The sequence below is a fragment of the Temnothorax nylanderi genome, unplaced genomic scaffold (genome assembly GCF_030848795.1).
Source record: "Temnothorax nylanderi isolate EJ_2023f unplaced genomic scaffold, tnyl_v1.0 TNYL_tig0064_pilon, whole genome shotgun sequence".
Lineage (NCBI taxonomy): Eukaryota > Metazoa > Arthropoda > Insecta > Hymenoptera > Formicidae > Temnothorax > Temnothorax nylanderi.
In genome coordinates this window covers 226,596-242,817 of record NW_027249126.1, presented here as the reverse complement: position 1 = coordinate 242,817, position 16,222 = coordinate 226,596, and the positions used below count along the sequence as shown (strand labels likewise).

At 39.3% G+C, this 16,222-nt stretch overlaps 1 protein-coding gene across 8 annotated transcripts in view; it reads left to right on the top strand.

Moving 5' to 3' along the window:
• LOC139773552 (RNA binding protein fox-1 homolog 2) overlaps nucleotides 1–16,222 on the top strand; it is a 256,877-nt gene that overhangs the window by 227,911 nt on the left and 12,744 nt on the right. For 4 of the 8 annotated variants that reach the window (XM_071708067.1, XM_071708068.1, XM_071708062.1 and 1 more), the window contains 3 exons: nucleotides 7,672–7,819; nucleotides 11,336–11,399; nucleotides 12,297–12,323. In XM_071708067.1, the coding sequence (XP_071564168.1) occupies nucleotides 7,672–7,819; nucleotides 11,336–11,399; nucleotides 12,297–12,323 (239 nt within the window). Of the gene's footprint in view, nucleotides 1–1,826; nucleotides 1,975–7,671; nucleotides 7,820–11,335; nucleotides 11,400–12,296; nucleotides 12,324–16,222 lie in introns of all 8 variants that reach the window. The other 4 variants (XM_071708069.1, XM_071708063.1, XM_071708065.1 and 1 more) reach the window with 3 other exon arrangements.

Below are 16,222 nucleotides of genomic sequence, written 5' to 3'. Positions count from 1 at the left end.
CGTACAGTTTTCTCGCGGGCCCTTTTGCGTCCTCTCGCAGCGCAGCGCGCCGTTACGATTTAACGAAGCTTCAGAAAAGTTGGAAACTTTCGAGAACGCAATAAATCCGCCCGATGCGTTCGCTTTAACGAGTCAGTCCGCAAGCTTTGCATAAAATTTCATCTTGTTCGTCATGGTGGAATTAATCCTCTTTGCCTGATCGTACGTGGTCGTTCGTCTGTGTAGCATTAGGATCTGTTTTACGAGAGTCCCGCGTCGGGGTTGTGTTAATTAGCTAGTTAAAAATTAAAATTAAAGTCAACGAAACGCATAATTAATATCTTCCTATTGCGCAACTTTTACCTCGAAGACTAGCGGAATTTATTGCGCAAGTTTTTTCTCATTATATTTGCCCTACATTAACGCGTCGACGCCGCAAATAAATGCTCACGAGTATTTTTCGATTGCCTAGTTGGCGTAATTCAAGGTAATTTCGGTAATGATGTTACTATTACGCGATCGACTAATAATTACATTTAAAGAGATCGATATTACATTAAATCGCGTGTCCCGAGCGGCACTTTGAAGGGCACGTAACTATGTAACATTTGCAATACGCATACACGCGGCTATCGCATTAATTATCATTTTTATATCCATTTGTTCGGAATTTCCAATAATATCGAGTGGTTTTATTACGAGTCTGTTAAATGGGAAAGAAAGAGAGAAAGAGAGAGAAAGAATTTGGATTCAAATTGAACCATTTAAATCACAAGCAAAATTGTACAATCATTACTTACACATATTTTACTTGTTTCAACTCGTCAACTCAAATTTACGTAAATATAAATCACGTGATAATTTGTAGACGGCGAAAAGAAACACTTTCGTTTGCAGACACAATCCTTCCTATAATAATTTTTATTTTTCTGTCCCGTATTAGTACAAAATAGACTAACGGAAGATTTTCGTTAGAAATATACACAAATATAATTATCATTTATAGCGGCAGCAAAACAATGTAAAAAGAACTCGCTAACTGACACCGAAAATGCCATTATCTGCTTTCAATTATTAATAGGATAAGATACTCATATTTGTGATTTACTTGCGAAATATTTATTGCGTAGGCAAACGCTTCAGTGCAAAATAATTTTAACGTAAAATTAACAAAATTGTTAATGAAATAACTAGTTCAACTGAATCGTTTCTTTGCGCAACGTTACTCGTAATTTTAATCGACAACGATATTTTACGACCGTCTGAACCGCATCGAATTAACTCGCCAATTATTTACGGAACGTTGAAATTAACACAACAATGATTCTGACGTTCATGAAATATCGTTGTAATGAATACTAGCGTTGATAATTTTTGAAAATGCGTTTCGTGAGTCTCAGAATTCTGAGGCTTTAATCCACTCTCTCTCGACAGGGCAGCTGCGACATGTTCGGCAGTCACGCACATAACGACAGTTCAGTTTAAATTACTAATAGCGTGATTATTTAGTAAGTCGGTCCCCTATGTCTTGAGGCTGCACTTTAACGAATGTTCAAATTCAAACACCGTTAAGCTAAAGGAATCTAGAGGAAAATACTTGCTTTAAAAAAAAAGAATTTCTCTTTTATTTTTTATGTAACGCAAGACCACATTTCTCGAGCGACGCCGGTAACCACGCTGTCGTTTATTAATTATTAATCTGATTGCATGGGTGCTCTCAACCGCTGCCGGACGTGACGCGGCTTTCCGTATAGTTTCGCGAGCGAGGGGTGGATTAAGACTGCGCTCCCGCCATTGCGCGATCACGGGAGCGATAACGGAACACTAACAATCTCTGACAAAAACAGGATACAGGTTGCCGGCCATGCCGTGGAGCTGGCTAGGAGCGGCGGCGCCATCGGCGGCTACAGCTGCAGCGGTCGCCGCGGCCGCGGTGACCCCATCGCCTGCAGCTGCACCGCTCGTCCTTGCACCCAGGGCGGCGGCGAGACGGAGGTACGGATTGAATTAAGGATCCTACCTACATATACGCGCCACCGAGACAAACGTGTTGTTACATACGTTCAAAACGATACGCATAAACACCTCAAACTACCCGCGATCAATCCCTAATCAGCCTCACCCTCTTCGTCGTGCGCGTCCCATCGCGAAACAAAAGATGGTGCTTGAACAAAACGGATCTGAACAATTTGAGATGTCTCGCATCGCGGTAAAACGCGCTCGGTTCTTCTTGCATTTTTCGAGATTGCCGAAAGTCGCTCTTGATAAATGTGCGAGACACCGAAAGCTTTTTATCGTCGTGCGCGATTGTTAAATTGTTTAAATCTGTATGCAATCTTCAAAAGTGTGCTCGTTCCTTTTTTCCATTTGTCGTTCGGAGACCACGCAATCGCTTCTTTCCTTTCGCTCGTTTTAATGTAATTAAGCCAGTTTTTTAAATCAGGTCACTCTGGGCAAAAATTCCCGTCCAATGTAATCTTCAAGATCTTTACGTACCAGCTTCGCATCCGGTTTTCCGCTATACGTTTTAAAATATTACGTTTTAGAGAATTGTTTTAAAAAATTATTAAGTATTCCCATGCAATAATCGGACATAACTTTAAAGTTTTGTTAAACGGAGGCATCGGAGCATCAGGTACGCGCGAGGTTGAATGGGTGCGAAGAAATTACATATTGGTCAATTATGATTCTCGAAGTGCATCAGGGAGTTAATCGCGCTGCGGCCGACGTTTCATTTTTAATCATCGGAATATTTTTCCCCCGGGAGATTGACTTCATTATAAGTCCATTATGAGCCGCGGCGAATCGCGAAATATCCGCGATTTATTTACGCAAGACCGGTGTACGGTAATGCGCCGTTTCGATTCGCGCCGGTTCGCTCATTACCGTGAATTCATCGTGGGACACTATTTTACGCGTGTTATTCTTATCATATCGTGCGTAATACCGCTATGATATATTCTGCCACGGTTTTCCGCGTGTCGCGGAATTTCGCGATCTCTCTGGCAGATCGCCGCGAAAAACCGATATCATAAATTTAGTATCGAACGACCGCGGGCGTGTGTCTGACGAACGACCATCCCCCGTATCGTCCACCCTTTCCCCCCGCCCTCTTTCCGCACCCTCTCGTGTGTTCACTGTATCTCTTCTTTTTACTACTTGATAATTAATGTTGTCACCTTTCCTCTTCTCGGTGTACTCGTATCGACAGTGTAGCACACAGAGTGCAAAGAAACCCTTTGAATATTCACTTGTGCACGAACCGCAAAACCACCACCCGAATGCTCCGCCATGGTTGTTGCATTGATGCTAGTTGGACGAATACAATATTGTTCCTTCCTTCCTCTATTGTACATGTGTATATTGTATATACAATCGTTTCTTTACTTAGGGCACGCATATATATACATCGATGTTTTCCACCTAATTAGTCAAACTCGATCGGTTGTTTAGGGAGCTCTCGTTTCAGGCGGCGGTCGCGATCTGTGGCCGGAAATAATCGCATGGACTTCTACTAATGTCTCTTATAACTAGATTTTAAAACGAGAATTTAATAAGTGATAAAATTGATAGCAAATCATTAGTTCTCGAGAAAACATTGAGTCGGTTTTTAAAAAAAGTTGAGATATAATGTATCTAAAAGAATTGTGTAAGCCTGTCAAGTCACGAAAAATTTATTTCTTTCATTTTGTGTAATAATTTTTATTTACCTATTTACGATCATGCGCGCAGATGTACAATGGATCGAAATACATACGAGATGGAAACATTCTAGTTTGCGGTAGCTGAAGGGTTAATATTTAATCCGTAAGCTCATTGGTTTCCGATTAAGCTTGCGCGATGAAAAGTCCATTTGTTTGCAACAGTATAGTGCACGGAATTTACAATGCACGGTTTTAACGCCACGGTTTAACGGGAAACTTTCGTTATCGCGAGAATTATATTTGATGGCATGGACGCAACGTATGATTTCAAATAAGAGGTAGGCTGACCAATTGAATCGGCGATGGCGTATTTAACTTTTTCATCATTCGAGAATGTAATCTTTCCGCTTTTCGCCGGGCTGCGTTATCGCCGGACTGTATTTTCCATAAATTCGGAATTTCTCCGTGCCGGCGCGGCGTGTCGGACGATCTGCCACCGCGTGCGCAGTCGACTAATTAATAGCCGCTAATTGGCATGTCACGCGCACTCGTAAAATTTGGCCGAAGACAGCGATCGTTCGGCATGGGTGGCTTTTAAACTCGTGTTCAGGATGAATCGAATGGTCGTGTATTGCAATCGTCGCGTGTATTGCATTCCTGAAATGTCAGAGTGTCATGTACGAACATTCTTTTTTAAAAATATGTCGCTCGCTTATTTTGATTTAAAGTGAAATATGGATTTTGAAAGCGAAGTGCGACAAATTGTTGTCTCACATTGGTCAGAATAAAATGACAGTGATGTTCTATCTCGATATTTTCAGAAATTTGACCTAGAAGAATGAACACAATATACTATCAGAGAAGTTCATGAGAAACTCCAAAATAAATATTTCTCTCCGTTAATTAATGAATTTGTCGATTTTGTAGACGCGATCTAAAAACCGTATTTTAGTAATAGAAGAAGATATGAATAGAATCCATAAAATGGACGTATTTATACGCCGGCAATGTTGATCACTACATTTCCGTGCCACAGATCACGCGAGCCTAAGGAAAGTGGAGTTCGTGATGCGATTGTAACATCGGCCACCCCACACACAAACCACTCTCCTCTTTTTGGAATGTGCCTGCTATTTATGCATCACGCTCTTGTTCTTGACCTGCCTTTAGATAACCGGCGATCAAGCCGACCCATTAACCAACCCCCGTCGTTGATCGTTAACTTGCGTTTGAATTTGCGCTAACATCACGCGCGTTACCTGCACAGTAGGTAGTTGTCTGTTGAGGATGCTGTTGATGTGCTGCTCGTATAAATGAACCCACTAGTCTAACAACAATGCATATGTTTATTATACCTTCGGTATAATTTGGATTGTCAGCACTTTGAAGAGATATACATTTTCACGATCATCCTATTCATTAAAAAATATATACGAAATAATTTTACGTAACATTTTATTCGTGATTCACAATTGAACTTTCTAATTGTAAGTGAAAAATTTTAGCTTAGCTATTTGATATGGATTTCATTATACATATATCTATATTCTAAATACATATATAAGATCAGTATACAATAAATAGATTGTAATACAAAAATTTTTGCTGCATCTTATTTATCAAAAAGAATCGAAATGAAATTCATTTTTTTAACAAACTTTATTCTCTTCAAGGTGAATTTTTCGATGCAAACCGTGTATATAAATGAGAAAGCACTTGTTAAATCGCTCCATCAGCAGCCGATCCGAACGAGATGACTTGGTGCCAATGAAAAGGTAGGCAGAAATCGTCAGTTTTTATTGCTCCATCTTGGACCAGCCAGAGATGGAAAGTATTCTTCCCATTGCCGAGTTTGTTTTCCCAACTTTTTTTTTTCTTGTCAGATATGTCGATAACTCAACGTCATTTGTCGTTTTTGTCAATACAACGGCTATTCATTAAAGTCACTATCCATCCATCAGGGCTACCTATATGATTCTTCCGATCACATCATCTATCAACGCACAAAACATAAATTAAGAAATATCTCAGAAATATAATCCGTCATATAATAGACCGATAAATCATTTATACTTTCTGGCAGATTGATATCCTTATCTAATGATACTCATAGTTCAGTCTAGCAACATTACAGTCTTTGTTCTAATTCTTTTCATATCTCTGCAATTTAGAGAATTATTTTTCAATGCAAAAGTAACAAAAGTATCATATTTTCATCTCGTAAATTATCTCGAATCAAGGAACATTATACCTCGTACGTTTTTCCTGTCATCTTCCGTGTCTAATTCTTTATCGTAAATTTTGCAATTTAAAATCTCGATTACTTTCTGCCTCCTCCAGAAAAATACAAGAATTGGTTATATAATCTCGTCGAAATTCACCGAGTGAATCTCACTGCCACGAATTTGAAATATATCACCGCTTGGCGAGAAAGCCCAGCAGTCACTGTTGTGCATCGTCAGCTTCCCGCGGATCCGCGCCCGGTCTTCCTTCCCCTTACGAAGATCGGCGTCGATCATGCAACCGGCAGCTGCTCCACAATGTGGATGGATCGAGTCGCGACATCCACGTCGTCGTCTATTCAATTCCATCGGAAAAATATTCTCTTCGAAAACCTTTGTAGACGAGACCAACTGAGAAACAAGTCGATCAGCTTCGCGGAATATCCTACATTTGGCGTCCCATTCTTCGAGCTTTTTTATGCTCTTCCTCTTGTTTCATTTTAGTAGATTCACGAAATCTCAATTTTTATCGAAGTGTGATAGACGCAGCTTCTAGCGTCGCTCTTCGTCGAAGCTTTGAGGATCTCAAATCGCTCGTATGAGCTACGCTTCAAAACATGCGAATTCCGATTGCCACCCTCGCGAAAATCGTCCTCCTATACGTTATCCGCCAAAAGAAATTGTCTAGCGACCCATCGCGAGCAGATCGATGATAAAATGCGCCGAAAAATTGATCTAGCAGTAAAGGAGCAGCAGCAGCAGTTTCTCCGGAGTAAATTCCGTTTCGCGAAGTTCTGTAGCCATTTCTTTCCTTTCGAGCCATTCCCGAGTGTCAAATGCAAGCGAAGCGGAGGAAGCAAACTTTTCTATTTTTGGTTTTCCGAAGTTCCCTTCGCTCCGCCACACTCTGTTCTTACGCCGCAAGGTTCTCCGGTGTTTTCTCCGATGTTCGTATTTACTTCTCGGGCGCAATTCTCCAAAGCCAATCTTTGATAGGAAGAACAAAATTTCCTGCTCTTGCCGCAGCTTCTCTTAGAGGCGGCTTTCTCTCGTAAGCTTCCTCTGTACTGGCAGAGTCAGATGCGTTTGTCAATGAATCGTGCTTGTTTTTCGCATCGCCCATATTGTACACACATTAAAAAGAAGGATCTTTTACTCCAATTACAGTTAATAATCCCTTTCCTTTTTTTTATTATGCACCTCATCATAAAATTTTCATCGATATTGGCAAACTTTTCAGCAGATTAAATTGTAAAAGTACATAAATCAATACGAAAGTTTTATTTTCCAGATAACTAAATTTGTTATTTAATTAATTATATTAATTAGTTATTTAAAACATTTAAGTGATAACAAATACCAAGTTTTTATTAATTTTCTGTAAAGAAGAATTGATTACAAAAATTTATTTAAAAACTTATCAAAATTTGACAAGATGAGAGTGCGATATCCCAGATGGAAAGGGAGAAACTCAGTCAAACGACCTTAAATCAATATTGCGCTTGTACGAGTTTGCCGAACGTGCTGACTGATCAGCGAATAAAAAATTTCTAGGTACTCTATAAATTTTTTACTCGGTAAATTCCCTCGCGACAGTGAAACGAGCTAATTCCCAGGCGGAATATCGATCCCTAAGTCTCGTATAACCGGGTATCAAATCAAGCCGCGAACCTCGTCTCGCCGGCTGTCGATGTGCGCCGCGGTTCCTCGAGGAGCAACCTGGAGTCCTGGTCGGAGTGGTCGATAGCAACGTAAGTCCCCCAAGGTAGGCGACCTTGTGTAATATTGTGCATGTGCGCGCGCGTGTCGCGTGTGTGTTGTTGCAGCTGCGGCACTTAGAGGAGTCGCCATACAACGCGGCCGAGTAGGAGCGGCGAGGGCGACTTTCCCAACCAGCGCGGCCGCTCTGGCATTGGCCAGAAATCCAGGGCCACTAGCTGCTGCGGCCACGGCCCTGCATCCCTTCGCACAGGCGTAAGTATCGGTCCAGATCAGGTTGCGTCTAACCAGCGTCCAACCGGACGGAGGTATTCCCTGTACTTGGAGAGTACTCTGTCAAGCGTTCTAACGGCGTCTTAAATTAAATTGGATCATGCACGTGGCATTTCACAGTAATTTAAGACGATCGTAAATTGACGAGAGGTACCACGAGATGCAATCGATGTGATATTGCACGTTTCGGAAACGTGAAACGGGGTTGGAAACTGTGCTATTCTGTCGAATTTGTCTTCTACTCTATGCTTTTTTAAAATAAAATATCGACAAATGCTATGTATCTCTACGGGAATACCTCTACGTGATCAAGACCATGCAGCCATCTTAAAATAATGTCTTATATGTATATACATATATATATATATCTGTGTTTTGACGCTTGTTTCGTATCCTTTGTACGTATTCTTTTTCTTGGTGAAATTTCTCTTGCAGCGAGTAATTAAGAGCGCACCTCGAAAATACTTTCGCGAAGTTGCGAAACTTCTGCGAGGGTTCCGTCGAGCGATAAAAACGGACGTGTGGTGTAACGACGATAATTAATTTACGTAGCCGGGGTGTGGAAGAGAGGTGCGTGCGTCGTTGAAGTTTCGGAAGACTTTTTCGCGATAGCCTTTTTCTTCTTAACGATCAGTACTTACGTAGTTAGCGTGATTTATATGCCAGTTCTTCCATGCAATAAAGTTTAACTCGTGATGAGTTTAAACGTTAAATCGTGATATGTTTTCTGTCTAATTACATTATTTATCTTTGATACAATATATAATATATAAACTTGTCTAGATCTAATCTGATCGAAGGATCTTTCTTTTCAAGTACAAATTATGTTTTCGATAAATGATTGATCAGCGATCGAATTCTCTTTTTATCCTTTCTCAAGTTAGCTGCGTATTAAAAATTTAATTTCTCATAGATATTAATGATCGTTGATGTAAACAACTTTAATGACTCGCCAACGGTCATTTAAACTGTATCGCGAACTGGGTACGGGATTATCGTCGAGTATAGGTACACTACATCACTTTATCGCGCGTTGAAGATTATCGAGTGATATCGAATACGATCGAGGAAATTACTCGCTGCAATGAGTTTGCACGCGCCGCTCGTTAAGGCTTTGCCTGTCAATCTCACTGCGTCTGCACTGCACGTCTATACCATCCCAAACCTACCTCCCATCACAAACGCTCCCGTATAACTCTGCGCACAGTGCGGATTATAATTTGCGAGAGAAACGCCCGCGGTTCGTTCGTTTCTCTCTAAACGGAGACTTAGAACGAGCGGGAAAACGGGGGACGCTTGATTGCTTCCCCGCGAGGACGATCAAAGGGTCAGGCAGGAAAAAAAGGATTCGATTCCATGGAACTGCGCTTTGACCGATTAAAAGATTAAAACGCGACTGTCGGATCAGCGCGGATTATCATGTCGCGGTGATCGCGCACGTTTTTTTCTATTGAAAATCAAAAATCGTAGGATATAGACACTTTATCTTTTTTATTCTTTTTTTTTTTTTAACTTTTTATCATTCCGGATTTTTAGGCGCAAGCATTCGCGTTCGAACCGTCAATCGTTCGTTCATTTTAACGTTACGGAATTGGACATGGCGTTGGCAGGAATGAAAAATTTGAATATGGACGAAAATCAATCTTCGAAGCCTGTTACATCGATGCATGGCCCCGGCCACGAAATCGGATTTGTCAAACCCAATATCTATATAGTTATGCATTTTAATTTAACGCCCGTGTCGTTTCATTTATAAACCCAAATTATTAACGTGAAACAGATTATAGAGAAAGAAATGACGTCGTGTTTTATCTTGAATTCGCGCACATCGCTACACAGAACGTTAACGGGTTTTTTTTTCCACATAAATGTAAAGTGTACTTCGTAAAATATTCGATAATAATTTCGAGAGTGAGTTGCGTATAGAGAAATAATGAAAACGGTTGAAAGAAAGTTCAAGTATAAACACATTTATCCTATTTAACTTGTTTACGGTCGTTTCTTTGAGTTTCAGTCATTTTTGGCATAAAACTCGGAACTGGGTTTATAGCTATTTACATATACTGTCTCATCGACCTCGAATATCGTATTGTCTGTTTGTAAATATCTTCGGGATATTTTGAAAATCAATCCGTTCTCTTTACAAAAACACATTTCTATTTCTGACGTAATGATTCCGTGATACTTTATATTCGCAACGATAATGATAGTGTAGCAAAATGGTGTCGATAAACTTGCTCATACTTACGAAAATTTAAATAACATAGAAGTAATATATTTGTTTTCCGAATTCAATATTGACAAGGCAAAATATATTACGTGTTTATTTTATTCTAAAGCAATCCCCATATACCAGACACTATTCATATTACATATTCCAAGTAATACACCATTTTCGATTATATATTTATATTTTCTGTATATCAAGAAGTAATATCGAACTGTGAAGGATACTAAACAAAGTCGGAGAGAATGAACATTTATATGCGATTTTTTATCGGTACGTGAACTCACTCCTGAAGTTATTCTCGGGATTTTACAAAATATCCCGTATAATGTATCGCGTGATAAGTAGGAGAGATCAGGGATAAAAATTTGGTTCGATTTTGTTGAAAACGTGTCGATCGATATGAACAAAAACAACTCTCAGTCGCGGATATATTTATTTGTGTGTTTTCGCATCTATTACATTTGTCTCTAATCTCCCCTACTTCGTTCCGTAACTTTTTTCATTTCTGACAGTCTTCAGTCAAAACGAAGAGCGAATTCGCATCCCATAAAGTCAACGAGCTTTTCTTCTCCGGGTCTTTTAAAACAAGATTATTACTTATTCAAGTTAAATAGACTTTTAACAACGATCTCCTCCAACGAGGATATAATAATGGGAGCGAACTACTCATAAAACTAATTCCATTGCAAATGCTTCTGTGCGGATGCAATATAAAGCAATCAACCTTTTCCTCGGCATAATTTATGATCTTCGCGCATAAAACAAACTTCGCGTTGTCGCGTAGTCGCGGGAGACAAAGTTTATCGCCTCTGCCGTCCTCCATTATTCTGCAAAGCGAGGATTATCGTATCCCAGAAATAAATTTCCAATTTTATTCCTGACCGAACGCAATGTTTAATACGCGACGTCTATTAAACGAGCACTGTGCATTATTGAATCAAAAGATTAAAGATTCTTTGTAGTGACAGCTTTTAACCGAATGTCCCTATCGTATTCAATATTAAAGTCTTTATGAATACTTTATACGCAAAATATACAGACCATCGAATTTGCAAAATACATTGTTCTTTTTTTTTGTCAATGGAGGTCAATTTATAAATGAAAGGTATTGAATCCTTTTAAGTAGAAAAATTGGACGCGCGGTTGCAACGTTAATTACACTTCACAGAGAAAATCGTAAAATTCGAAATTCGGTAATCCCTACGGGCGCAGTGGCGAACAAGCGGATAAAGCCGGTCGTACTCATTGATAATTTTTATTTTTTACAGTGTTTACTACGACCCCTTCCTTGCGGCTCACGCAGCGACGCAGGATCCCAACTACAGGTTGCAGGTGAGACATTTCTTCATTTCTGTTGATTCCCGCGAACGATTATTCTCCGCTTCTGGTGCACGCGACCGGCAGAGAGGGGGAAAGAAAGAGAGATCTGCGGCTACCGAGACACGAGATACTCGAATGAGTTTTTAATTAAATCGAAGAAATACAGTGAAACGCGCGCGCGGTTAAATAGAAACGGCGCGATAAGCAATCACGTCGCGATTGCCGACTGATAATCGGCTATTAATCGGAAAACAAACCCTCGCGAACGTTGACGCGTTTTCATTATATTGCGCTACGCGGACATCGAGCGGACATAATTAATCGGGCAATCGGCGGACCATCCCCGCCGATGGAATCGATACAAAGCGTTCGACGCAAGCTTGCAGTGTTCCGATTACGATTCAATAAAACTTTACTGATAGATTTCTTTCACTAATTTTTTTTGCCGACGTTGTTTCAATGATATGTAAAATAAAAGCGTTTGTTAGCGAATCTGTATAATTCTATATAATTAAATATACTAAAAGTTACCTTCAAACATCGAGATTTTTTTCATTACATATTAAAAATATATCTCTTTGTATTTCCTTGAAATAGACTGACTGAAAATAAACGTCATCAAAATTAAACTCACTGGTAGTAAAACATTTTTCATAACTGTACCAATAATCGTGTATATAGTATTCAAAGCACTGTAACGTCTCGTAATGTCGTAGTCGTTACGATGTTAACCGCCATTTTGCAAGCTCTAAATATTCTCGACAGTAAACGTAGCCCGCTCGAAAGAGCAAACGGGAAACGCTTATTCGCACGTGCACCGGAAGCGGAATGCGCAGTATCTGTAAGACGAGACACATGAGCGCAGAGATTTTGACTAAAGTCCATAATCTCTTGGGTGGACCCGTTTAGCTGGAATGGCCTCAAGCAACAGCTGACGTTAGTTGACACACATTTTGCCAGGCTTGCACATACGAGAGAACGCCGAGAGAGAAACCGATAACAATTACGCCATCCCTATCTCGCGTTCTACATTGTCCCGACTATTCGCCATTCTCATTGTATCTCATTTTTCGCCTGTCTCTTTCGTTCTCTTCCTCTTTTTTTTCTTTCTCTATCACTTCATTCATGTAAAAATCCCGACGGATCCGACGGCAGGATTAATCGAAAAAAAAACGAGCACTGCTAACTGTCGAGATGATTATTTCTGTTCCGATGATGCTGTTCTCTCCCCGACACCATTCCCGCGTGAATGGATTTTGCATTCGACCGTTTTGTTGACGTGCTCTTTGAAATTAACTTTTCGTCGAAAAAATGTCGAGTTTCAACAGCTACAACTATGACAGACTACTGTTGATAACGAATAGCGTTTCTATTCTTTTGACTCTAATCGCATTACTAATTAGAAATTCTTCTTAATGAGAAATTTAATTTAGTAAAAATTCAAAAAATTCTGACTGAATCGATAAAGTTAAGTTTAAGATTTCAATTTTGCAAAAACGCTATAGCAATATAAGAAATAATGTCTGCTAGATGTTTTTATTAATTAACATAGTTGTTTATTAATAGAAATATCTTCCTAAGTGAAATTTTCAACAAGAAAAAAAAGGAGAACAACAGATTTTAAAAGCTGTATTTTAATATTAAACATTTCGAGTGCACTATATTATCATGTATATTAACTATCGGATTTGCGATTTTCTTAGGACGTACTATCTTGAGATGAAACTCATTTTTCATTTATATGAGAATACTCTGCCATCTCTCAATGCGGCATCTTGTTGCATCTTGTTTGCCTATAATGCATCTTCATCGTGCACCTTCGCGTCGACTTTGTCCCCGTTTCTCCCCTTTTATATTCTTCTCCCATCATCTTTAGCTGTTTAAAGGGATGCTTATTAATCGACGGTATACATAATCGCGAGAGAAAAAAATATCGTTGGATAAGGATAACGTTAACATGCGTCGATTGTACAGACTTTTGCGTCGGAAACGGGAGGGAGGGCTTAAAAGCGAGGACTTAATTCCCTCGTGTAAAAACTCGAGCTCGAGTTTTTCGCCGTCCGGTATATCCTTCCGGAATTTCTTTTCAGGTTTGCCGTTTGTGTTTCAGGCTAAAGCGCCCGCCCTGGAGGTAGGAATTAAGGGTCCGCCTGTTCTTCTCTCGTCTTCTCCGTCTGTTTTATCTATACACATCCCTCTTTCTCTCTTTAACTTCTTCAGTCTGTTTTATTCAGTCAGTTCTTTCTATGTTCTTTTTACGTTTCCGTTTGTTCGCAAGATTGAAGTACTCACCGATTGTCGGCGACTACTTAGTTAAACGTGTTCCCAATCCGCTCTTTGCTATAAGAAAAAAAAAAGAAAAGTTCCTTCCATGAAAATCTTGCTGTAACTTTTCCTCCGGTGGAAGGTTTAGGGGAGCTGTAGAAGAGTGTTTCAGCTGACGAGGTTTTTCTCCTCCGATCATGTTGCGTTTTTTTTCTCTTTCTTTTCTGTGATCCTCGATTGATATATTAGCGTGAAGACAGCATGTAATGTCGCCTTTTTCAGTCAGTAGAGCATGCGTCAGTACAGATCTAGAAATACGTCGTAGGAAGCCTATATACAAGTGGAGCAAACATTTTGTGATAAATTGCACGCAATTAAGTGTGTCGTTTGGAGTTCCTCAATTTTGAGGGAGCTTGGTATTATGCGGTAGACAAATGACGTAGGCAGGTTTCGTGTGATTAGAGCTACGCTAAGGTAGACGGTAGCCATGATTTCCTACTTTAATTACATGGTGTTGTAGCGAAGTTAAACACATTACAGTGAAAGTATTTCTTGACAATTAATTAACTACGAAAGTCAGGGATCTTGAATATTTAGCCTTAAATTAGGGACTTTAAGTACGATCGAACATTCGTATTTTTAAAGGAATACTTCGATTATGGGGGAAAATATTCAAATACACGATCAGTATTTTATTACATTGCCGTATCAACGGAATGAGCTTTAACTACGTATTTAGAACTTATTCTGAAGATCGAAATGACGTAATCGAGTTCGGTTAATCTATCATTCTAAGGGAGATTGTCTTACACCGAAAATATGTCTATAAAAATGTCTATAAAACCTAAGCAAATGACACGTATATCACAATCGTAAATGTACACAGGCTGCTAGATATCAAAGCGAAGATCGTTTTGTAGTTATGAATCACTGAGCAATGACCATTTTGTTGGATGCATTATACACACGAATAACTACTTTACGAGAGCATCACTGGCAGACATCTCAAAAGTCTTCCGATATTATGGCATTATTGCGCAAATGCCTTGTTATGAACGTCGTAGCGTCAAAATATATTGCTACAAGAATTTTCATGTCTCCTGTAAAGAAATTTATTATGAATATATCGAAAGATTGAAGGGTATTTCGCGCCAAGAATTCTCGCGCAAATTCCAAGAGAAATTTCAACCTTAGAGGAGTAAAGCAACGACGTTAAGATAATATAAAACTATTATTGGGCCCTATTTGTAGAGAAAATAACTAAATAAATTTTTTATCTTTATTTGCGAACGATAAAATTCAACATACTGAAAACAGTTTACGGAATTGCAATTATTACTTTTTTGTCGCTACAAATTGTTTGTCAAACAAAAATGAATGTTGAATAAATCGTTCCTCGCTGAGGTAAAAATAAGCTCAGTACCGTGTGTGCGCGTAAACAATAATCAAGAGCGATTAACGAGGCGTTAATTGGCGCCAACGGGAAAATGGGATTTTCGCGTCCAGTGAAAATTCGTGATCGGAAAGCGTAAACGGTGTCTTCAAACGAGCTCGGTCATAAATTGTTCAGGCGTGCGCGTTGAGAATTTTTCGCGGCTAATTTGGACGGACTCTCAATCTGTGAATTCGACGGCCAGCAAGGCTCCGTCAAAAGCCTCGAATTCGTACGAGAATTTACGACCCGCCCGCGTAACAGAGTCGGCCCAATTGCCAAGCTCTTCTTCGACTTTGTCGAGAGACCGCCGTAAATCAACGTCATAGAGGAACGCTTGTCATTTAACGACTGACGGGTTCATCCTGGCCAGATCTGCGCGAGGATATTCGTATGTTAAATGTCAACGGCATAACGCAAAATCGGTCCATGTATTCTAGGTATTTATATAAATTTTCTGCGTTTTCTCTTCTTTTAAGACATTCATCGTAAAATTTAAATTTAGAGTGTAAGGGATCTTTAGAAAAAACATATGAATAATATGTTATGTGATAGCAATTATATGAAATGGGGTGTATATATAGAAATATGACAGCTTGTCGCGCGTATCTTAAATATATAATAATCTTCATAGAATTATGATTATAGTCCGCCAGATTTAAAAAAAAGAAAGACTTGTGGTAATAATTGTATTCTATAACTTTCAATTTCGTAGAAATTTAATTTTCTATTACAATGATAATTTTACTTTTATCACGTCAAGTATAATGTAGATTGTTCTACGTTCATAAAAATACGAACATATACAGTTAATATTTTCATGAGTAGCAATTCAATGTATAGAGCGATTAAACAACATCAAGAATCAAGATCAGCTTTGGAAATCGTGGAAAGTTCGCTAAGTGTCCAGCTTATTTAACTTTGGTCCGATAATTAGTTCAGCCACACCGCGTTTTTTTTTTTTAACTTTTGTTCCTTTTTCAGGGGAATTGAATGCCATATATACCCGCGAAATATTTCGAAAGTCTTTTTGTTAGTTAGCCCTTAATTGAGGGCTCGTTGGACTTGCAGAGACGTTTCAATCAGCGAGTAACATATGTGTATAAATAGACCGTGTATTTGTATACTGTAATTGGCA